This window comes from Lepisosteus oculatus, chromosome 10 (assembly GCF_040954835.1).
Source record: "Lepisosteus oculatus isolate fLepOcu1 chromosome 10, fLepOcu1.hap2, whole genome shotgun sequence".
Taxonomy (NCBI): Eukaryota; Metazoa; Chordata; class Actinopteri; order Semionotiformes; family Lepisosteidae; genus Lepisosteus; species Lepisosteus oculatus.
In genome coordinates this window covers 11,027,842-11,053,796 of record NC_090705.1, presented here as the reverse complement: position 1 = coordinate 11,053,796, position 25,955 = coordinate 11,027,842, and the positions used below count along the sequence as shown (strand labels likewise).

The 25,955-nt window shown below is 38.5% G+C and overlaps 1 protein-coding gene across 1 annotated transcript in view; it reads right to left on the bottom strand.

The window, feature by feature from the left end:
- Window positions 1-13,077, bottom strand: part of sntb1 (syntrophin, basic 1) — a 45,045-nt gene extending 31,968 nt beyond the window's left edge. Inside the window, exon 1 of the mRNA XM_015358126.2 lies at window positions 12,188-13,077. Within this exon, the coding sequence (XP_015213612.1) occupies window positions 12,188-12,734 (547 nt within the window). The 5' untranslated portion in view covers window positions 12,735-13,077. The remainder of the gene's footprint in view (window positions 1-12,187) is intronic.
- Window positions 13,078-25,955: the final 12,878 nt, after the last annotated feature.

Sequence of the window (25,955 nt, the reverse complement as noted above, 5' to 3'; positions counted from 1 at the left end):
GTGTGGGTGGCTTTGACAACCTGCACTAAAAATATTTCTTTCCATTTGGTTAAAGAGGAGATAAAAAGGGGCTGTCATTTTTTGACGATTAAACGGAAAACATCCTCTGTGTTTCCTTTGCTCATATTTTCCTTAATGTACAACAAAATGAATTAAAATGACGGTGTGGTGCTGGTTTTCAGTCTCAAAACCATGTCATGTGGCTTCTGCCGCAATTCAAGCAGAAAACTCTGATTTTACTCTTTAACAAAAAAAATTGAATTCAGAATGTCAGTCTATATAACAGCACTGTTTTCATTTTTGTTATATTTAGAACAAATTAAACACTCTTGTAGGTTTGGCACTGATGTAACCCCATAACTTCAGAAAGACTCCAAAAGACCTTTGGGCTACAGTTCATGGATGATTTAGTGCCATATCATCTATTGCTAGTCCATCCATCTTTTGACAGGATATATACAGTATACAAGAAGCTTTCTGAGGCACTTCAAACTGTCTACACAAAGACAACACAAAGTCAGTGACAACTGTGAGCAACAGCTGTTGGGAATCTCATTGTTCAGATGTGTTCAGTTTTATTAGTCAATATTGTACTTTGATATTCTGTGAGTCTCCAAGAAGATAGAATATTTGACAGCAAATATTAATGATGGAGCTCAATGGCAAATGAAAAGAAACCAGCTTCAGTAAAAAAAAAAAAGAAAAAAGCTCAGTCTTTGTTTCTGTTACCACTTCCAATCACCAAAAGACGTTTACTAGTTACAACAGATCTGTAAAACTGAAAGAAGACTGTAAGTAAAAGACAGGAAATTCTGAAAGATTAAGACAAAATCAGGACTGGCAAAGATGGGCAAGATTGGCCTTATCTAGGAAGCAATTAGTTGCTGTATTTGCTTTCACTTTTTGTTCCAGAAATTGTCTGTTCACACCAGCAGTATGTTTACAAAACCTTGCTTTACAATTAGATTCATTTCATGAATTAGATTAATCTCTCAGGTTTGACAGAAACATAATATCCCTTTAACAACAAAAGGCGATTCGGTGCCAGCTACGTAGGAAAAATACACTAAAGTCCATTTACAAAATCACATAATGAGCTAGACCATGCATGTCAAGCTAGAAAATAATTTAACTGAAGCCAACCCTTCAGCTAATTTCAACACTCTAAGTCACAAATAACACAACTGTTGCTATGTAACTACTTTTAGCATAGGTTAACACAGGCAATTTCCTGATAATTCCTCTATGAACACTGCCAGCCCTTGTAATCTTAAAATGCTGTGTTGATGCTGTGTTTTGGATTTATATTACCTGAAATCCAAAACACACTGTCTATCCATGGCACCTTCTGTTAGATTTTCAGCTCAAAAGCCATGAGCTTTAGTGAAGTGAGAATGCACCATTTAGCACAAGAGTCAACAGGCTGCAAAGTTTAAAGATCTTTAATATCGCAACACAAAATGCCCTTGAGAAACAAAATACTTCATTTGCAAGTGTTAATTATAGTACTGACACTTTCTTTAAACCCAAGTGCTACTTGAGAGGCATTTTTATTTTGAAAAACTAAAAATGAAGTGCTGTTGATTAAGAAGCCGCACACTTATAACCTATACTGCTGAGCCAGTCTTTGTCCTCCTCCATTCTGTTTCACTGAAGGACTGTAACATTCATTTCATTTCAAACTCCTTTATCAAGTGCAGGATCTCGGGGAGCCAGAGCAAGCAAACAGGTGTTAGGTAGGATACACCAGGATGGGATGCCAGTCCATCACAGGGCACACACAGACACACAACCACCCCAGGGCCAGTTTTCCCCAGTAGCCAATTAATTAAGGAGCACCAGGAGGATATTGAAAATCATTTGTTTTATTTATTGACTTAAAAAAAACAGATTACATTATAGTTCTAGTAACAGGGAGCATCTGATTCACCTTAAGAGTCGTGAAGTATTTTGATTATTTCTTTAAGGCCGAGCTGAAGTCGACTACATACACATTATTTTTGTTTTTTATAAGAAGTATCAAATCAATATAGAGCTCAAGTGCTTAGATTTCGACAGAAAGAATCCAAAACACACAGCTGAACTGAAGCATGCAGTCTTTTGGGTTGAATATGATAAAAATGTATATTATTTATTGTGTAATAAATTATTGAGAGCACAAACCGAACATCTCTGCTGGAGGGAGTAAGGAAATGAGTGTTGAAGACTGATTGATTTACTTCAATAAGCCAGTGTCCAGTGAGGTCAAGAGAAATTTTTGCCTACCCAATCACACTGAAACTAACCAGATTTCCAACTTACATTGAATATTCTCACAGAGTGAAAATGGGTATAACTTGGAAATTAGGTAACTTAATATTCAACAATAGTCTCTGCTGTACTACTGAAATATACTGTATAACAAGGCAACCCTGTTAAATTTAATCAAGATTGCTTCTGAAAGCACAATGGTGAAATAACAAGCAAAGAGTGTTAAGTGCTAATGGAGTTAGCACTTTCTTTTTCAGTTTAAGACTTATTTTTTATTTCAATTTAAGATCCTCATGCAACATAAGGTCACAGTTTTGTGCCTTTCAGAAGCTATATTTTCAGAAACATTTTATTTAGAGTAGCCTGTATTCTGACTACCAATCTGAATAGGAAACGTATTAAACTGAATTCTGAAAATCCCAGCGACCAAACATGACCAGTTTATTTCTTGTAATTTACAGAACAAGAATCAAAGCTCATTTGAAAAAAATAATTTCTTACTTGACAACGAATGAATAATTATTAATAAACTATTTGGAATACCTGCACAGTGTCAAACCTTTGCAACTAAATAATTTTAAAAAACGGTAAACATTCCATTTAGATATTACTTCTTTGCTAAAAATCTTTTCTAAACGTATTTCAATTTTTTTAACTCTACCTATTAACTTGATAACAGACAGGCATGTTTTTACTAAGATCAAAACATTTTTTATGTTACTTGCAGGTATTCCAGCACATGCATACTGCAGGTTGCACACATTTCTTATATAGGAACAAGTAATAGGTTTATTCCATGCTGAAAAAAAGAAGAAAGAGAACACAACGTTTCGGCCGTGGAGCCTTCTTCAGGTGTCATGGCCGAAAGGCTCCATGGCCGAAACATTGTGTTTTCTTTCTTCTCTTTTCAGCATGGAATAAACCTATTACTTGTTCCTTTGCAGCCTACGCATGCTGACGCAGCTACCGACCTGAACTACATTTCTTATATAGTATACATTACGCTATAAAGTGTACAGTTCTTATAATCCTATATTTACTATAGATTACAGAGGCAAAACGTAGCATGACAAGACACTTAAATGTAAAGTGAACATTATTATATATAGTAGTTCAGGTGGGTAGCTGCGTCAGCATGCGTAGGCTGCAAAAGAACAAGTAATAGGTTTATTCCATGCTGAAAAGAGAAGAAAGAAAACACAATGTTTCGGCCATGGAGCCTTTCGGCCATGACACCTGAAGAAGGCTCCACGGCCGAAACGTTGTGTTTTCTTTCTTCTCTTTTCAGCACTGAATTATATTCCTTGTTTATTATAAATAAATATTTATAATATATATTGCAGATATTTAAAACTAGAAAAGGTGATATGAGCCATAGCTCTTTCGATGGCTAATAGCACTCACAAAAAAGCAACCAATTTTACAAAGAAGGGGCAAGAGTGTGCACTGGCACAGGAAAGCAACTTCAAATAAAGCATTCAAATGGTTTGAACCACATGAAGTTAAATGTTTCCTGGTTGAAATCGAAAGCTGTGTTCATATATGCAAATTAAACTTTTAAAATTAAAATATCTTTAGAAACTATGCACAACCAGCCTTGCAGAAGTAATGTCAGTAGATATCGTTAATAAACTCCCAATGATTTGTAAAACAAACAGGATGATGAAAATGATAAAAAGTATAGGAAATTACACAAAATGCACATCAATTTGTAAGACTGAAAAGAGAATGTACCTATATTCATTTAAAAAGAAGGCAATAGAAGGTCAACATTCAAGAAACTTCATTCTGTACTTGGGTTCATCCTCTTGAGACCACTTTTTTCTGAAAGAGCCAAATTTTTTAACATTATTTCGTCAACTTCAAATTAGAAATCATGGGAATCAGAAGCAAAAGTGTTCCTGTATTACACGACAAAGTTTTAAAAAAATGCTTTACCTACTGAATGTCCGTAACTACACAATAAATGACTACGTTCTTTAGGTCTGGTATGTGTTAGGGCATGTTGGAAAACTTCTGGTGAAACACATGCACTCATGGCGTCTTACATTTTCCATAATCTCTCATTTAGCAAAGGCTCAAGCCTTTGAGACAAACAAGACCGCTGTACACTGCTGAAGGGGGAGAAGTACAAAACTGAACAAATTTTGTTCAATTTAATACAATAATAGCATCCATCGGTGTTGCTAAAGTTATGAAATACTGTTGACAGCATGGTTAACTGTGAGGGAAGGAACTTAGTCTAATTTTCACACCTTTCAGACTTCAACAGATAACATAACTTCCTGTTAGCTGGAACTGAGGGGACTCAACACATGAGTTACTGACTGTTTCATTAATGATTCTGACAAAAGAGGTCTCAGAACACAGAAGTTTAGGCTTGTCTTAACTCTTGACTATGAAGACAAACTTTCCTTACAAAGTCAGTAGTGTAACAGGGTCTATTCAGTATGGCATGCCACTATACTGTACAACACACTGATTTGGTGTGTTGACAGAATGTCTGCCTTTTGTAGAAACAGAACAAGAGTAGTTCATGAATTCATGTCCAGGGTCTCACGCTGTTACTAACCCGATAAACTAACTCACTGCCTAATCACAATGGTGAGATGACTTTGAAGATAAGGTCCATGATGACTCTGCGAGTGTGTACATATTTCACTAGTGGTTCACATGATCCCATTGTCTGCACTGATCAGAAGCTCTCGCAGCATTTAAATGCAGTTTAATAAACTTTTACCAGACAAAGAAAACGTCACTACAAACAAATTAGTTCTGTAGTTCTTGATGGCCATATTTTAGTTTTATTCTGCATTTAATGTTGTTACAGTAGGGTTCATACAGTATGCCACTGTATTCTATGTTATGCGTTCAGAAAAGACAAGCTATTACATTTTCTAAATGTAAGGCATGAACGTTGTATTTCAATGCTGAATCCAGATTTTGAAATGCCAGTTAAATACTTTCTACAGATGTCTGAATTCAGCAAGCATTGAAAAAGATGGACCTGTTTTAATACGACTCATGAGCTACACACATGCTGACGTTGCAGATGTAGTACGTAACGTATCTTTTCCTTTGCAGCTTATAAACACAGGAGGCCCAGAACCTTTTGCAGGTACAATAAGGTCTCACTTCTCTATGGCTCCAAAGTCAGGCAAGGCAAAGAAATTTTATTTTTTCCAGTTAACTTTCTGAAAATATCTGATATTATTGAGTCTTGCAGGACTATGGTTGGAAGGAACTAGAAATGAAATAACTGCAAATGCAACCCTCCTAACACGAAAAAGTTTACACATGTGTATCTTCACACAACACAGTGAAGCTGTAGTGTCATCAGCAGGACCAAGATCAGACAGCAGTTTCCAGACATCTCAGTTTATCAGGAACAAGTAATAGGTTTATTCCATTCTGAAAAAAAAGAAGAAAGAAAACCCAACGTTTCAGCCATGGGGCCTTCTTCAGGTGTCAGGTGTGCTCACACCTGAAGAAGGCTCCACGGCTGAAACATTGTGTTTTCTTTCTTCTTCTTTTTCAGCATGGAATAAGCCTATTACTTGTTCCTTTGCAGCCTATGCGTGCTGACGCAGCTACCCACCTGAACTATATCAGTTTAACTGATATTTGTTCTAAACCTTCACCATAGATTGCTACCATATATTTGCAGTTTTTTGCGTTTATGGTAGAGAGCAAATTGTGACCCATAGCAAAAACTTGGAAAATGACACAATTGTGGTATATGATTATTGAAATAATTGATGGCCACATCTAAAATAAAATCATTAAACCAAAATTTAATTGACCACTACCCTACTCTTTTTCCTTTCAGGGAAAGGGTCCTCTAATTTTATTTTATTTCTTGATGTACAGTAGTTGCTGGATAATGATATACTATTATTGAGGGTGTACCCAACCACGAACCAAAATGTTTCTCATTTATAGAAATTTCTCTGTCTTTTGATTCTGATTACCCAAAACAAAAAGTAGGCAGCCTTACCAATTTCATGATTTACTTTGTTTGCTTTATGGAAAAATTATTTAGAATTTAGATTTCATGTCACTGAATTTGCAGATGTGTTTGTAGAAGAAAACACAACAGTTTTACATCAATAGCTCATTGGGCACATGCATAATGTTATTTACTTTTTAAACAGTAGGTTTGCTTACTATTTGAACAGTATTGCTCCTTGGAAGAACAAAATACTGAGCTCAAAAGACATGACATTAATTAATGCAAGAGCAGAAAAAGATACAATCATCCCTGGTTGAGTAATAAATATAACTTAATTGCTACGAGCATGTCTGAAGATCTCAGAAGAAATTAGATGTTTTACCTGTGTTACTGCTTCGGCAAACTACACCAAACATGAAAATTGGCTCTGTGAGTGACAGGTCACGTCACCACTTGTAAAGCAGTCACTCTACCAGTCCAGAACCATCACATTCATGTGACAAGTCTGTGCAAATGTTTGACTGTTTCTTATTATTTGCAAGAATAAAAGATCTGTAACCTCGGAAGCCATTCAGGAGTATGACCTTAACAGCTCCGAGATGGGGTTGTCATTAGCTGTGGTCCAGAGAAGATCTGAGCTAAATTGATACCTCTTTTTATTTATTCATCTATCTTTTTACTCATTATAATACATATGTATGCATGTATATGGTTATGGTTGTAGGGTATTTAACAATCATTAAGATGCCTTTCTACTCAAATATTTTGGTATGTCCACAGACGCTCTTCTTGCGGCTCAAGGTTGTAAGGTCAGAGTCGACTGATTTTTAGGATTGGTGGGCTGACATTATGGGGATGTCTTGGAGAACAGCACTTTTTTTTAAGTTCAGCTTGGTGCACTTTATGTTTGATTTGTTTTCTGCACTGGGCTTCTCATTTAATGCCATACTTTTAACTGGTCTTGTGTGGTTAATTCTTTACAAAGTTTGGGTTTTACATGAATTCAAGGGATATCTTTTTGGTTTTCTTTACAAACCACAATTAAATATTTAAATATTTGGTTGTACACAGGCAAACCCAAAACAATGTTGGGTTCACTACCGTTAAATCTGCCTGTATAATATTCCAAGTAGTAAAAAGGTTGAATAAAGGGGAAAAAAAGATGAAGTTTATCTGGTGGGCCAAGCAGCTTGTTCCCCCACACTGGCCCATAGGAATTCCATAACCCACGGTCATTATGCTTGTGCTTTCATCTCATGTTGCCTAGGAACAAATCCAGGTTTGATGACTTTAACTAAACGCTGGGCAGAAATTGCTAACATCACATATTTTAGCAGACAGTTTCAATAAGGCAGGAAAGCAACTGAACTGCGTGAAGACAAATGTTACTGAGAAGCGTGCCCCAGCCAGGCCGTGCTGAGACAGCTGAGCAGAGCACTGTGAGGAAGTATCTCTGATGTACCCATTCTCCACAGACACAGAACGCTGTTTCCACAGCTGAAGGAAAATGGCATCTAATATTTAAAGAGAGAAAATAATGAGAAGCCCTTTATTGTTCTTTTCTGTAGTGAGGGCACACAGAGCCCCCCTCTGGTAAAACAGACTACTATTGACCACAAACAAAATTGTTCATTAAAGTCCTTTTTCTGTTAGTCCTTCAAACCGGAGGGGGTATTGTGCAGGTCAATTAGCATGCAGCTAAAGGGGATTTTCATTGTTATAATGCATACCACTTTTACTTCAGGAGAAAAAGGATTACATGGGGGAACTTTTTATGTGATTTAATGGTGGCCATTCCCTTGAACTTAGGAAGTCTCTTTGACCGAAGGGTTATTGACTTACCAAATCTGGAAATGCTGTATTGCTGTGAGCCTTCCTGTTTATTGTGTTGACGGAATATGTTTACCGATTTTAAACAGGCTTCTGAATGCCATATGCTAGTTCCCATAAAGTTAGTTTCCGATCTCATCAGTAAGTTACATAAACTACAAAATGTATCATGAGAGGCATTTTAACAGCTAATAACAGTCAAAGGAAGTTTTTGTAGAATTTTGAAAGTGTGGTTCATATAGTGCAGTACATTTCCTCTCTGAATAATATCAGGAAAAAATCTTAAATTTGTACTGTACGTTTGCACCTACAGTTAAAGTACTAGAAAAAAAGCCAAGGAAAGCTGAAGATTAAGGAAAGTGATAAAATTGCAGTACATGAAAATACAATATTGTAGTCATACTTTAACAGACGGGTTGATAAGGTACTTATTAAATGTACTTAAAAAGTGTTCTATGACTAGAAGATAATTACAATATTAACATAATATAGAGTTTATTTTTATCTCAGAGCATAATACTTACCAGTATTGCTAAATTAACTTTAAAGAAGTATAATGAAATATTTCAAGCGAAGTTCACCTCAGTGGTGCACACAATTTTGCATCACAATTTACAATTTAAAAGTGATTTTTCCCAAAGGATGTGGCTATGTATTGTAACACACCACATACAGCATGATGGTATGCTGGAATGCAAATGTGGATGTGATTGTGGTGATGATCACCTGCTCTTGCACCTGTGACCAGAGATATAAAAAGCCTGGTAAAATGTGCACTAATCATAGCTGAACCAAAATGCCTAGACTGCTACAAGGTAGAAGAGTAGAGGCCATTGAGAAGTCTGGGATGAAGATAATAGTGTCTACAGTCCACACTGCCTTGATGCTGAATAACTGGAATAGAGCACATGTATTATATTGAGCTACATTATGTCATGGATGATAATAATAATTTCTTACACTTATATAGCACTTTTCTGGACTCTCCACTCAAAGCACTTTACATGTAATGGGGACTCCCCTCCACCACAACTAATGTGCAGCCCCACCTGGATGATGTGACGGCAGCCATAGTGCACCAGAACGGTCAACACTCATCAGCTATCAGTGGGGAGGAGAACAGAGTGATGAAGCCAATTCATATCACCCTGCAACTCACAACTGGCAGCCCACTGAAGCTAAACAGGTGTGAGCCTGGTCACACTGGGATGGGAGACCTCCTGGGAAAAACTAAGGTTGCTGCTGGAAGAAGTGTTGGTGGGGCCAGCAGGGGGCGTTCACCCTGCAGTCCATGTGGGTCCTAATGCCCCAGTATAGTAATGGGACACTATACTGTAAACAGGTGCCATCCTTCGGATGAGACGTAAAACCGAGGTCCTGACTCTCTGTGGTCATTAAAAATCCCAGGGTGTTTCTCAGAAAGAGTAGTGGTGTAACCCCGGTGTCCTGGCCAAATTTCCCATTGGCCCTTACCAATCATGGCCTCCTAATAATCCCCCTCTATGAATTGGCTACATCACTCTGCTCTCCTCCCCACTGAGAGCTGGTGTGTGGTGAGTGTTCTGGCGCACTATGGCTGCCGTCGCATCATCCAGGTGGAAGCTGCACATTGGTGGTGGTGGAGGGGAGTCCCCATTACCTGAAAAGCGCTTTGAATGGAGCAATTAGTAAGCAATTATTATTATTATTATAGATGGGGATTATTAGGAGGCCACTTTAACAGACGGGTTGATAAGGTACTTATTAAATGTACTTAAAAAGTGTTCTATGACTAGAAGATAATTACAATATTAACATAATATAGAGTTTATTTTTATCTCAGCTCATACAGTACATTGGTAAGGGCCAATGGGAATTGTGGCCAGGACACTGGGGTTAAACCCCTTACTCTTTTCGAGAAATGCCCTGGGATTTTTAAGTACAGTGTCCCAGTCACTATACTGGGGCATTAGGACCAACATAGACCGCAGGGTGAGCTCCCCCTGCTGGCCCCACTAACACCTCTTCCAGCAGCAACCTTAGTTTTTCCCAGGAGGTCTCCTATCCAGGTACTGACCAGGCTCAGATCAGCTGAGCTTCAGAGGGCTGCAGGGTGATATGGTTGCAACTCACAACTGGCAACCCACTGAAGCTAGGTTCTTTGACTATGTAATACTATAGAGACAATGTTCTCAGCCTTTACATTGCACCTTACTTTGTGCAAGATTATGCTCTTTCATTTATGCATGACAATGCACAGTCCCATATCAGACTTTCAAATATTATCAGATATTTCCTGGCATGGCACATTGTGTGTGTGATAGACTGGCCACACTATTCACCTGACATAAACTCAATAGAGCACCCTTGTAGTGCACTGAAGTGGACAAGTGTGTGTGTGCGTTTCCTCGGGATCCTTGATCATGCACACCCACTGAACTGTGTGCATCACTCCCGGCTCATACAGAAATAAACGCTTGTGCGATACTGATGCCTTTTCATGTCTGTCAGCAAATGGAGAACACATGAAGTATTGAACTCATGCATTGAAAAAATGTACACCTTTAGCACTTAACTTCCTTCTTTTTGATAAAAGATTTAAACATGAATGTACCATAAGTGCCCCAGCATTACTAAAACATACATCAGCCTTGTTCTTGAATAATGAAATATAACAATACATTTATTTTGTTGTGTTTTAACGCATCTCAGTATATAACACAAAGTCTTTGGCAATCCCACCTGACTTCAGCAGAGCCTGCTCAAACATTTATTATTTATGTATTCACTGACCATCATAAATGTAAACGAAGCAAAAATGTTCATGGTAAACCGCCAGCAAATGCCTACCCGTCCACCATTTTATTCTGACACCTCAGGCTCCCCCCGTCTGGGGAACCACTGCTCCAATTGCACTGAAACTTGGCTGAGCAATCGAGGGTGCTTTCCGATTGGCCTCTTGCACAAACTGCCTCTTTGTAACGACCATTTGGACAACTGACTACTCCAGAAGTTCATCACACTAAAACCTGCTCCTCACATATTGCAGTGAATTTTTTTTATGGCCACAACAGGTCATCACTTGCCTGGCACAATGCTTCTTTAAAAACTGTTTGGCCGCTGACATCTGAACTCGGCAGTTTTAATCTCCCCCCCCCGACTTTACTTCCAGTTGACTCACACTGTTAAAGTGGAGTAAGACTTGCTGTTTTCTAGCATTTATTATTTAGATTTTGCTACAGTACAGCCTGTGTTTAAGCCCAAATGTTACGATAGAAATTTACATACGTAGGTCAAGGTTTGTTTGTTTTTTTTTACTTTTCCATTCATTTAGGATCGCATCCTCAATTTCGACAAGCACACGCAGATTAATGGCTGGGAAATGTTAAACTGCGAACAAAGCAACTTTTGAGGAGGGAAACAAGCTGCTAAATGTGTCCTTTTAATCGTCTTCACTCCTTTTTTTAAACAAGACCCCCCCCCTTTAATATCATACTGTATGTACACTCATTTTTGATAGATGTAGATCTACGTACGTGGAGCATAATCTATGCGAGAACTCAATGTACTGACAGCTATTATGTCCAAGCATATGTAAACATTGAAAACGTGACGTTAAACAGACTTCGAGTACTGTTCTTTTGTGAACCTGTTCCTGGCCATGCAAGAGTTGTTAACCTCATGCCCGTCTGCAAAACAGTTACTCTTAGGGAAAGTTGAACGGTGTAAGCCTGCACGCCATTCGATTGGATGACTGATTCCATGGATTTTGTAGTTCACTGTATAACCTATTTTTACGGCGAAGTTTACATTGTAAATGGCAAACAATCGCACTGCTCTTAAATGTTAAACAATCACAACAATCTTAAACGTGAAACTGTGACATTGTCCGTCACGTGACAGAAACAACACACATCAAGAGTAAAACTACATTATGACCTTAAAATTCATGTATTTGTACTAGTTATTTAACGGTTTTATTTCCATTTCTGTATTGCTTCGCATTTTACACGCCTCTTCTTTTTTTTTCTGATGGATGTACACAATATTCCCCCACCAGTTAACTTTAAAACTGTCGGTCTCTTACGTGACTGTATATCCCCATTGCTGATACCGAAGTTCTCTCCCGTTCCGCGCAAAAAAACCAACAACAACAAAAGTTTCTCCGTCTCTTACCTTCCAGCGTCACCTCTCTTCCAGCCCTCTTCAGCGCTTGCACCGCCTCGTCGTGAGTGGCGTCCCGGAGATTCACTCCGTTCACCGACAGGATCGCGTCCCCGACATACAGCGCCTGGGTCTGATCCGCGGCTAGACCCTTGAAGATCTTACTGATGAGTATCGGCATCTTATTTTCCTTGCCCCCCTTAATGCTGATCCCCAGTCCCCCGACCTCCTGCTTTATGACTTTGACGATTCTCTTTCTGTTAGCTATCGCCTCCGGCACTTGCTCGGGTGAATCGGTGTAAGCTGTCCTGACAGGGGCTTTGGGGCTGTTCGTGGGATCGGGGTGACCCCCGTATGATCCATTGGTGATGCCATTCAGATTGACATTCTCCCCGGGCTCCTCGTAGCTCAGCGTGAGGGCTTCTTCGCCTAAACTGGCGAGAACTTTGTGCCACCGATCCCGGACCAAAACTTCTAAAAAACCACTTTTCTGAACCCTGCTTGTCGGAACTGCTGTTGCCACCGCCATCTTTGGAACATTCTTAAAATGCCATGTCATTAAACACACTCAGGACTTTACTCTCGGACTCCGGAGAGCTTGGGAAATAGTTTTTATCCTTTTTTTTTTCCCTCAGCCGCCTAATCTCTCTCACTCCCCTTATCCTTTTTGGGTGGAGCAACCCATTAGGAAATCCCACAAAAACCGAGCAAAGTTTTCAACACGCAAAAAAAAAAAGAGAAGAGCTTTCTCCGGGAAGTTTTAACGTTTTCATTTCCTCAAAAGCTGTGAGTTACAGGTGGGACTTTTTAGATAGTTTGCATTTTCTTGGTCCCTAAACGCCAACGCTGAAATAGTTTTATTTTCACGAAGTTTCCGACGCAGGAAGTCATGAAGCGTCTAAAGGCATTTCAAGGCAGATTTTAACAAATGTAACTATGTCCAAGATGAAGTAGCAATAATGTAACTTGCAAAATCTTAGTTTGAAGCTGTTGACTGAACGGGATACACGTGTCTGTAAAACGGGATAAATTCGAGTTGCGAATTGAAATTTGAACGTCGCATTTCAAAATACATGTATATGAGGGATGATAATGGATTACAAATACAGATTTACTATTTTCATTTGACGTCTTCATAAGCCGTTAGAAAATACGTTTTTAACTTGTCGGAACTGTCCATGTCCTCGCTGTATTTCTCCGCATTAGATGTTAAGGCTATTGCAAGGGAAAAAATAATGTTCTTGCTTTTTAAACGTTTCTTTTATTTTCATTGATTACAGGTGACACGCTTTAAATCGAAAGTATTATAGTTTAAAATGCAAATACTAAGATGTAAAGCTATATTAAGTAGAAGCTTAAATTTGATATGGTCTTGGTAAAAATTGCTAACATTTAAAAACAGAAACGGTGACTAGGTAAAACAACTGCTGAGATACACCTGCAAAGCCTTACGTTTTTCTTCGTAAACTCAAACGAAAAACAGATACACAGCAGTGCACTAGTTTTTCAATGTATGGGAAGTGAGCTTACACTGTACATACAGTATATAGCAAAGATCCGGAACTCCACAAGAAGAAGAAAACGTTTAAACAAACAGCAATTTCGCATGACGCACAAATTCTGGTAAAAGAAACTGTCATGAAAGCAATAACTCTTTTGTCAGTTTTGTGTACCGATGCAAAGAATCCTTATCTACCGGTTGGGCTTGGGGTTAAGAATATTTCTGTGTTTTGCATACATATTCACATGGTTCAGTACACCTGAGGTGTCCCAGTTACTGAATGTGTTTTAAAAGGAATATTCGGGTACAAGAATAACATGGAACAGTGTGTAATTTGAAAATAATAACCAAACTGCGATAATCTATCAGGCATAATGCCCCTTTTATATGAAATGTTATATCAAATCTTTAAAGGCCTATATGGAACTCGTCTCTATCCAACTGGCTTTTAATTCCTACAGGCGTTTAAAGAGACCAGAGCTATGGAACCCTGCTGTAATTCTTGAGATGTTCACAGCAGTAAATCTACAATATTTTTACGAATGAATGCTTTCTGTGTTTCTACCACACTTGATTCACACACTTAGCTTTTTGTCGTGATTTCGGTGCTTCCCTGCCTTCTACCATCATTTCACTGTGCTTCGATATATATTAAAAAAAAAAACATTTGTCCTGGCAAAAGTTTTAAAAAGAAAATGCGAGATGCAGAAAGGGAGGATCTGACAGGGTAATTCGGTATCTGCCCTGAGCTCAGATTATGTCACGAAGAAATCCTCCGGTTTGACGGTTCGCAGTTTATCATTGCCAGAGGAAAGGTGCTTGATGCTGGACCGCTACCCCTCTCAGAAATGATCATTGCAGAGTTCTTTCTTGCAGGCAAGAATACAAAACAATAATAATGTAATAATAACCATGAATCAATTTTAATAACAGTTTAAAATCTCACAGAAATACTTTAAATGGACACATAGTGTTTACCATAGTAATAAATGAAAATTCCTCGTTCGGACCTCTTCTTTTAATACTCCAGTTTAAAGCAGGTGCTGTGGGCGACACCTGGTGGTCAATTATTGAAGTAGCTAATAGGAGTGATGATTTTTAACCTTAATACAAAACTCAACGTACACCAAAGACGTATTTTGAAAGGCAACAAGTATTCATAAAAGCCTAAAGGTTACAGAACAAGAACGTATTTGCATCAAGCATTAATTTGTAGTCTATACGTTTCAACTTTTAACAACATGAAATCTTCTAAAATTACTCGTTGAGACTTGTATCAATAGTTGGAAAACCAAAACGAATAGTCCTTTAGATATGCCTGCTTTACAATATATAATTTATCTAATTTTGACTACTATAACTAAACAAGTCAAGAATTTAACTATTCCGTGATAATTGGTCCAGACCTGCGAACTTCAAAGTGCCACCGACTCAACATAATTAAAGCACCCTGAGCAGAACAGCAAATACCGCCCCCTTCTGGCAGAATCTTAACATTGCGGTGTTGGTCAATGTCTTGGCCACTAAATATCATTGTATACAGTAGTTGTCAGCTAAATAGCTAGTTAAATTAAATCCCGTAAATCAAGCAATGTAGTGGCAATAATACAAAATGTCAAACACAACACCTTATAAGTATTGCATCTGATTCTTAAAAATAGAACAGAGAATATACATTAATATTATTTAATAAATTAAGACTGAAAAGTGGCTCTGGGAGAAATTCTAATAAATTAATTCTAAAGAAATAAAGAAGTTCTTATTAAAACATTTATATAGCACTTCTCTGGATACTCCACTCAAAGCACTTTACAGGTAAAGGGGACTCCCCTCCACCACCACCAGTGTGCAGCCCCACCTGGATGATATAAGAGCAGACATAGTGCACCAGTACACTCACCACACACCAGCTATCAGTGGGGAGGAGAGTAATGATGATTCATAGATGGGCATTATCTGGAGGCCATGATTGGTAAAGGCCAATGGGAAATTTGGCCAGAAACACCGTGGGATTTTTAATGACCACGAGAATCAGGACCTCAGTTTTAAATCTCATCCAAAGAATATCACCTTTACAGTATAGTGTCCCAGTCACTATAGTGGGGCAGTGGGACAAACACAGACTGCAGGGTGAGCGCCCCCTGCTGGCCCACTAATACTTCTTCCAGTAGCAACCTTAGTTTTTCCCAGGAAGTCTCCTATCGAGGTACTGACCAGGCTCACACCTGCTGAGCCTCAGTGGGCTGCCAGCTGTGAGTTGCAGGGTGATATGGCTGCTGTCTTAATTGTATAAGAGATATTGCTTCTACAAGAATGTTTCCATAATTTTACAGTTATAACAATGACACTGATTAGGAGGATATTTTGGCTTTTAGAAGCTCAATTATTATTCATTGATTAAAGTCCAAATCAGCTTACAGCTATACCCAGTTACAGAGCTTGGTATTTGACAGGTATAAAGTACTTGTCTCAAGCGGACCTAACTCCATTATTAACTGCATATAACCGCATATATTTACTGCTTTCTTTAGCGCCTCAGGTAGCAAAAGCATGAAATAGAAATACAAAACAGGAGACAGAAGATGCTACTTAAGTAAAATATTTATTTGTTCATGTCGTCACTTCTTAAAAACCTCTCGACAATGTGGGGAAGCGATATAATGGCAAATTAAATGTTAAGCTGTATACCATAGTTTAAAAAAAACAATTTAAAAGAGGTGATGTAATATTAAAATTATGATCAATTATGATCAATTAAACAAGAGATTTTATTACTAAGGTCTAAGTAGTCCTCAGCCAAAGTTCTTTTTATTGAACAGATGCCCTGCTCGATTCATCAGTAGCTAAAAAAACAGGTGACCTATAAAACCAGAGGGACTGGGGCTTTCCAAGACCATGATTGAAGACATCTGATCTAGATCATTGATATTAATGACAAAGAGCAGGGTTCCTAGTGCAGACCCCAGTGGCACTCCACCAATTGCCTCACTGTAATTACATTTGTTTTGAGTATAACATAATTTTAGCAGTTAAAAATAAGATTCTGTGAAAAAGGATGTCTGTAATCCCATATATTGTTGCTCCCAGACTAAAGTCAAATTAGTCACCTTTATGAGATTGATCAATAAGTGCTGATCCATCTCATAGAGGTGATCAAACACAAGAGTGAGAACAGGAGCCACGACGATGCTCCTCCGCTCTGTGGAAGTGGCTTTGAGTGTTCAAAGCTGAAGAGCTTACTGTATTTGCTCATCTCCTCGCAAAGGTGGTCAGCTGGGTCAAGATCAATATGTTACACCAGTTCCAGGATGGTTCCTGTCTTTTTTGTATGTCTTTAAATACAGACAGACCTTATGGAAAACAGCACCACCCGGTTCTCTACAAAAATCAGTTATGCTTTTAGATGTCACAGATCTGTAGAAGGAAGGATTGTTAAATGCTTTAAAATTCCACAGTCTAAAAAAAAAAAAATTGGTCAGGGGATGTCATGAAAGTAGTTTATTAATATTGCATTTACACATGGTTTCATTCACATTAGGCCCCATCCTTCAAATCCACTCTTGAAGTGACCGCCATCAGTCCCAGCACAAGGTGGCAGAATACTGCCTCTCCCTCTTACTGAGTGGAGTCAAGAGGCCAGGTGATACCTACAAAAGAGGGAACAAATAAAAACTGCGAGGCAAAATTGAATATTTGAGCAAACATAAAAAAAATGTCCTTGCCATTTATGTTCTATACAGTATTTTGTAGGGGGAAAATGAGTTTCTTGACTGAACCACTGCTTCCCATGAAGAGCTGAAACATCATTAACTTGGAATTTTATTTTGCTTGCAGTTTCTTCTACGGTTATTGCATTGACTCCATCCATTCAGAACGAAACCAAACTCCTTCTCCTTTTATTAATGCTGTAACGTGGTGGAATGTACTGTAGGAGATCAAATGTACACATAAAATGTATGCCAGGCTGTATGTAATCATGTGTGAAACTGGTGTCAGGTTTTGGCAACCAACCAAAACTCAAGAAGAATTATGCCTCTCTAGAGTCTTTTGTGGAGCAGTTGTTCAGCAAAATAAATACTTAGACTGCACTATGCAATGTATGGTACACATATTTTGCTGGAATGCCAAATATGATATACTGTACGTTGATTGATAATGCATGTGGAAAAACCAAAGACATATTAAAGACTCAGTATACCACATGTTTGCAGCAAAGTCCATCAGTTCATAAATCTCTGTTGATCATAAATTACCCTCTACCATGATACCAAGATTTCTGGTATATCAGGGGCTTGTGAGTTACACTTTATTTAGGAGTATGCGTGTTTTAGTAGAACACATGGGAAAACATTTCCTATTTTATAATATACCAATATTTTATCAAGATCAGGTCATTTTAAAATGCTGGCAACAATATTTCTCAATGATGTGTGTTTGCAGGTGTTTTCACTGTCTAATTACCATATATAGTATAACACATAGCAACAATATATTTTATATAGAATACAATATCTCAGTGAAGTTGCAGAAGTTAACAATTGCAGTTAATAGTGTAGTTCCACTTTTTTGCTTTTTCTTTCTTATTTCTTTTCTTATTAAAATAAGAAAAAATAAGTTTCCACATGACAAATAGGTTTTACCTTTCTCTTTATTCTCCAGCACTGCATTAAGCCCATAAAAATATATAACACCTCATGGTTCTTAAAATCTTCTTTTAGTTTCACAAGGGTGCAAAAGATGAATAATTCATATATATGAATTATAAATGTGATCCACCTTGCTATTATATAATTAATCCAGAAGGCATTGTATGTTGGAATATGGTTATGCTGCAACTAATTAAGCATCTTTGAAAGGACATAATGAAGGTTTGTCTTCCGTTTCAAGTTTTGAGTGCACTTTGAAGTTTTAGTGAAAAATGTCCTTATAAATGGAAACTTTGCAGTGTCACACGAGTGGCTCCTTCAGACTATGATGGAAATACTTTGATGAGCAGACAGAGCCTGTTATGGCCTCACAGAATATTCCCATGTAGTCTATGCGTGTCACTAGGACATGTGTACGGTATATGACTTGGGACAAGCAAATACACAGTATATCTAGTAAGAAATCACTGCTACCTTAAGATGTGGATATGGAGGTTTAGTGTTGCCAGGAGCCTAACCTTGCAAGGCAAAGGGTAGAACTGCACCCTGGATAAGCAGCCAGCAGCCATATCACCCTTCAACTCACAACTTGCAACCCACTGAAGCTAAGCAGGTGTGAGCCTGGTCAGTACCAGGATGGGAGACCTCCTGGGAAACACTAAGGTTGCAGTTGGAAGAGGTGTAAGTGGGGCCAGCAGGGGGCCCTCACCCTGTGGTCCATGTGGGTCCTAATGCCCCAGTATAGTGATGGGGATACTATACTCTAAACAGGCACCGTCCCTCGGATGAGATGAAAAAACCAACGTCCTATTGGCCCTTACCAATCATGGCCTCCTAATAATCCCCATCTATAAACTGGCTACATTACTCTGTTCTCCTCCTCACTGATAGCTGATGTGTGGTGAGTGTTCTGGCGCACTATGACTGCACATTAGCGGCGGTGGAGGGGAGTCCCCATTACCTGTAAAGTGTCCAGAAAAGTGCTATATAAGTGTAAGCAATTATTATTATAAGATGCCAATTCATTGCACATAGAGGTACAATATAGAGATGAGGAGAAAACCCATGTGGACACAGGGAGAACACGCAAACTCTAGTTCAGATTATCGATCCAAACCTTGTAAGTCAGAGCAGACTACATGACTACATGAAATATTTGAATTGAGTAGTTGGGTTGCAATTCAAAATTTAATACAACACAAGCATAATCTGTCTGTCTCAAGCCAAAGAAGGAACGTTTCTTCAGATTGATTGGTTTCACTGCGTTAATATGATGATATAAACCATGAAAGCTTCAGCCAAATGAATTTATGCCCACTACCAGAATATTACAAACCTAATGAGCAAAATAAAGACTTGGCTTTAATGTGCAAATGAGATATCAAACAAAATATTTTCTTTGTTGTGTTAATAACCTTCCAAACTCATAAACAAACAAGAATGATGAGTAAAACTATTTAAAAGCAATCTAGTTAAAAAAAAACAAATTTTCAGCTACAATGAAGCTAAACATTTCTCTTCACTTCATTCCATTGTACTGTACAAAAGGATAGATGAGGTACAGTACAAAAAAGTTGACTAAAGACTAATAGCTTTATAATTAACCTTTTCATGGACACTGTATAATGTAGGAGACAAAATAAATGTATATTTGTAAATTGATATAAAAACTTTGTAAAAATGTTTGAGCATTAAATGTATTAATGTAAATTAAACTAGACATTCTAAGGCTATATTTTTAATAAGGGTGTTTAAATAATGAGTCATGTTAATATTTTTCTTATATTAAAGTCTTGAATTTGATTAATTCTATAAATCTTGAATGACCTTCACATACGTTTTTCGTTTGTTTGACTCCACAAGAAGGTTAATCTACAATACATGTTTTTCATTTATTTTATTTCTTAATGCAATCTGGGAAGCCTTTGTCAGAAATAATTGTGAGCTGTGAAGCAGCAGGACAGCACATGCAGTTCATTTAGAAGGAAATAAAAGGTAGCTTTATTGTTACTGGTTTCATCTGGTGGGTTATTCGGAAGTAGCTGTCCCAGATCTGCTAATTCTTTATTTTCCGTTTTAAAGATGCGTTTTGAAACATGTAATGAAAAACAGACAAAAGGTAAAGAACTGGTGAAATTAAAAGAATATTGACAGATTCATGATCAGATGTTGCTGAACAGAGCGGAAGAGTGGAGCAGTGATCAGCATTCCTGGCACAAGCGCTGGGTCTCTGGGTTCAGTTCCTGGGATTCTGTTTGCATGGAGTTTGTATGTTCTCCCTGTGTTCATGTGGGATGTCTCTGGGTGCTCCAGTTTCTTCCCGCAGTCCAGAAACATACTGGTAGGTTAATTGGCTTGTGGGAAAACTGGCCCTGGTGTGAGTATGTGTGTGTCTTTGTCTGTGTGGACTGGCATCCTGTCCAGCCTGGATCCTGCCTCGTGCCCATAGCTTGCTTTGATAGACTCCAGCTCCTCCATGACCCTGAACTGCATGAAGCTGTTTGAAAATGAAAGGATGTATGTTGCTGGATGTTTCTGGTTTGGTTATGTTTGATAACATGTTTAGCAATGTTACTGGAAAGGCGCAGTCTGGCAATGTGAAATATTGACACACAGATATACTCATGCTACAAACACATTTAAATTAAACACATTTAAATGATTATTATGGATGATTAATTATTGATTCTTAATCTAAGATTAGATTACTAGGTAAACATTATAGCAACATAGTGTTGATCTTATATTTTAATTTTGACAACATGGCAAAGAATGTACCGCAACATTTCTTTTTTCATTTGAAGTTTTTTTGTAATGATGCCATGATGTAATTTGGTTAGCTGAGTTCACATTGAGTTGTAACTTTAATGCTCTGTGAGTTTGCAGTGACCTTAATGACTTCCACCATGCAATGAGGTATACTCTCCAGAGGTCTTTTATAGTCCTCCAGGGTTCTGACTTTCATATAACTGCCAGCTAATTGCACGTTAATTGGTTGTGTAAGCACACTGAGAACATTCCTCTCTGAGAGATTCTCTGCATGCTTGCTGGAACTGTTGTGTGTGGGGAGTGTACTTCATGTTCCGGTTTAGTTACCTCCCTCCTCCACCAAAACAAAATAAAGTAAAGGTAAATGAATGGATATTGTATCGTAATACATATTGATCTGTTTTCTTTTGATTCAAGCGTTTATCTATAAAGATTTACCTGGTTATTTATCATTTAAAGTGAGCTATACTATTGAGGTACATACATCAATAATATGGTTAAATAAGTGCATGGCTGTCAAAGTCATTTAAAGCTTTTTGAAGATGAGATATTCAACCAAATGTCTGTAACAAACACACCTCCTGTCATACACATGGGGGAAACGTGGACATACTTACAGTGAAACGATATTCATTAGATTTGGTGAAACCTTTTCCTGAGTTTGACTTCTGCTCTACTTCCATCCTGCGGTTTCAGGTTTCCTCTGTGGGATTTGGCTCAGAGCTGACTTGTCCAGCAGTACTGCCAGTGATCATGCTGAGATTAGCTTGCTCATATCTCCAATCCCATGTGTTCACCGGGCCTGCCAGAAACCACACTGTGATCTCAGTCTTCTCTGCGAACGGGCATGATTTTAAAAGAAAATTCAAAACAGAGACCGGAGAAAGCAAAAGGTAATTGAGTAATAACACACCATTAACATATTCTATCTGGAACATCTGCAAAGGATGGTCATGTCATACTGTATTCATCACTAGTTGCATATTATTTTTTATTTTTTTATTTGCTTAACTTATGACGTTGTTCTGTTTTGAAAAGCCTGTCTTTGTACCAGTGATTTACACCTTACCTCAATTCATAGTCCTGCGTAGTCATTACAGGACAACAAATGGGTATTAAATTAAAAATCGTCAATGGTGTTGATAAAGTCAGTATTAACTGTGGAAAATGGGTAAGAGGAAACAAGTGGAAACTATAGGGAACACTACTGTATACGAAGTGCTGAGAGTCTTTGGATCAAGCCACCCAGCCATGTTGTTGAAGCAGATGTCCTGTTCTGTTTCAAGAAATAGCTAAATGAGATTCTCAGATCAATAAGACCAAATGAGCTTATTTTCCATTGATATCCTTTCTTGTGTTCTTAATTTGAATATTTGTCTGACAAAAATATTAACTTAAAATCTATAAAACAATGACATCTGCCTGTAATATCTAATTCTTTTATAATACGAGGAAAAAATAAGAAGGGAAAAGATCAACATTTTTTAGTTTATGTGTTGCTTGTTAACAAAATATCATGCAATCTTGAGCCGTTTCATCCTTTGTACATATCGTCCATATATAGTGGCAATAACTTGTCCAGTTTATCATAACCACACCTATATTAAAGAGCACTGTTCCACTTTTTAAAGGCATTTGCAAATATATTGCATCAGAATCATTATTCAAATTATGTTTTACAGTGTCTAGTCCTATTACCAAGTTCAGAATAAAAATGATGACACTGATTCAAAACAAAAGCATTTTCTTCAGTGTTTGCAAAGTCATGTGGAATTTTTTTAGATTATAGTGACTGTCTCCTGAGAGCTGTCCAAGGTACTTATCTCTTTCTCTTGTATTAGGTAGCCTGTGACATAATGCTCTAACTGTGACATATACTATACTGTCGCTACATTAGACTAATGGAGCACAGCTTCTTTACTGTTATTATTTAGTGATTAATATTCACTTTGGAACCAGAGTAATGTTATTAGTTGAACATTCTGCTTTATGTTTTACAACTGAACTACTTGATACAGTGATAAGAAACCACTGTGTTGCTGTTATTGACTTATGAAAGGCTTGCAGTCTAGGGAAAATGTTGGATTGTGAAATTTCTTGTTCTTTAGCTGTTGTATTTTAGTTATTCTTATATATTTAGTATCACTGTCTTGCTACATGATGCAGTTTCAACTCAGTCTCAGCTGATGAATGGATGGTTTGGCATCAAATTCATGGTTTTATCTATGATGGCAAGCTGTCTGGGTCTTGAGGCAGCAAAACAGCCGCAAACTATAACACTACCACTATCATGCTTTACTGTTGGGATGGAAGGCAGTGTATTGTTTTTTTTGGTGACACTTACATTGTGTTGTATTTGTGGATCATCATAAACTAGAGACAGCCTGTAAATTTCAATTCTATATTTAGTATTAATAAATCACTTATATACCACTTTTCTGTATACTCCACTCAAAGTGCTTTACAGGTAAAGGGGGACTCCCCTCCACCACCACCAATGTGCAGCCATAGTGCGCCAAAACGTTCACCACAATCAGCTATCAGTGCAGAGGAGAGCAGAGTAATGAAGCCAATTCATAGACGGGGATTATTAGGAGGCCATGGGCCATGATACTGTCGCGGAATGAAGTCCATATATCGCGATATGACGTGCACTACCCAGACGCACCGCGCCTCCTGTTGCGACATGAAGTCCATATATCGCGATATGACGCGCACTACCCAGACACACCGCGCCTCCTGTTGCGACATGATGTCCATATATCGCGATATGACACACACTGGCCGGACACACCGCGCCCCCTGTCGCGACATGAAGTCCATATATTTGCGATATGACACACTGCCCAAGACGCACCGCGCCCCCTGTCGTGACATGAAGTCCATATATCGCGATATGACACACACTGGCCGGACGCACCCGCGCCCCCTGTCGCGACATGAAGTTCATATATCGCGATATAAGACAAACTGCCCAGTCGCACCACATCCCTTGTCGCGACATGAAGTCGATATATCGCGACATATTTCTATCGGAGTATATCATATCGCGACATGTTGCACCTTTGTCGCGGCAGCGGCACCCAGGTAACATGGGAGCAAGGCGCCAGTCCTGGTAGTCACGCACCCGTTGTCACGATATACACCGCTATCGCGGTCCCAATCACGACCTGCTGTGGAGGTCTTGTCGCGATGGTATCTCACGGCATAGTTATTCCTTAGGAACAGCGTGTCACGGTAGGGAAGAAAGGAAACGTGCTTTAGAAAATAAAAGCCATGGTGATTTTAAATACTGTAACGCATATGGCCGTCAGTGGTGTGTAAGAGCCGGCTTACCAGAACGGTGACGTCACTGCCCTTCCTTGTCATAGCAGGACTACAGCCACTGGGTAGTAGAGAGACCTATTTAGCTCAACAAGCTGGGTGCCTGTTGAGTGACGCCGGAGGCTCCAGTTCTATTTCCTCACGGTGCGGGGCCGACCTGTGTAGGCAGAAGGCAAGGGCGCCCGCCTGAACCCCGAAGCGTTACAATACATTACATCCACAATCTTATGTCATAGATGGTTAACTTGTTGTTGGCATTCGTCATGTCTTAAGTATTATTCACATCTAAGGAGTCTCATATGTTTATGGATATTGTCTTTAAAATGGGTACGAACTAAACTGTCCATGTGCTGCCTGTGTACTGTAAAGATCACCTTAACTATGTAAAGAACGACGTTTTACAACATATCCAGTAAACTTTGCGTATTGCTATAAAATCAAAAAGTTTTCTCTAGCTAAGACACACGAGCACCACAAATTAATGCTTTGTGCCATTTTCGGCAGCCTGCTAAAACTAGCTCCTGCTGGCGGGGGCGTGCACCACATTTCAGGAAAGAGGAAAGGGGGCGTGACCGGGGAGGTTTACCTTAGGCAAAGTATCGGCTTCTCTACCTGTTGCTTGTAAATGTCACTATTTGCAAATACAGATCAAACATGTTTTTAAAATGTCAGTTTGTAAAATTCAGAGTTGCTAAATATATGGTCATTACATTTCACTTCAGATTTCACACACTAAACATTTGGCAAACGTTTTTCTTTGTTGTCATGAAATTAAAACAACACACCTAATATTCGAAGGAAACCCCAGACTACGAACTCCAATACTGAAAGAATACTCAACAGCCTTTTTCATGCGCTTCACATTTCCTCCAGTACAATCTGACCTGACTGGTTAAGATGTAAACACAGCCCTCTATCGGGAATCGTGTTAGCGCACGTTATTTCTTGTCTTAACTGTTAAAATACCCCTTTCATTTCACAGTGTAGACAACTAGTCTTGTCGTTTTGATAAGATAGTTAACTTTTTGAGTATTTTAGACTAGTTATCGTTTTTGCATACCCAAGGATCCTTAACCTTAACAAAGTTAGTCTTTTCATTTATGTTTTAACCATCCCCCTTCTGTATCTGCTTTATCCAATACGGGGTCGCAGGGGAGCCAAGTCTATCCCGGCAAGCAACGGGTGCAAGGATACACCGTGGACGAGACGTGACTTTTTTTTTGGCAGAAATGAAATTGAGAAGTCAACATGATAAAGAAACATTCAGCTTCTACCACAGCATCACCCATTTCATCCGCGAAGGATTCATCATAAAATTAATTAGTTAGCATTTTACTACAGCTATTGACCAGTTGTGTCGTATTGGATAAGGTAGCCCATAAGCAGTATTAAGGTGTGTGCTGTCCTGCTGGGATGAGCACACAGGAAGGGCAGCAGGTGAGGTCCAATGATTGATGTAACACTGTAGCTTACGACTGCCATCAATTACTGCATGTGGAGTTCAGTATTGACTAAACACTTTTGCATAGACTTGTTCTTA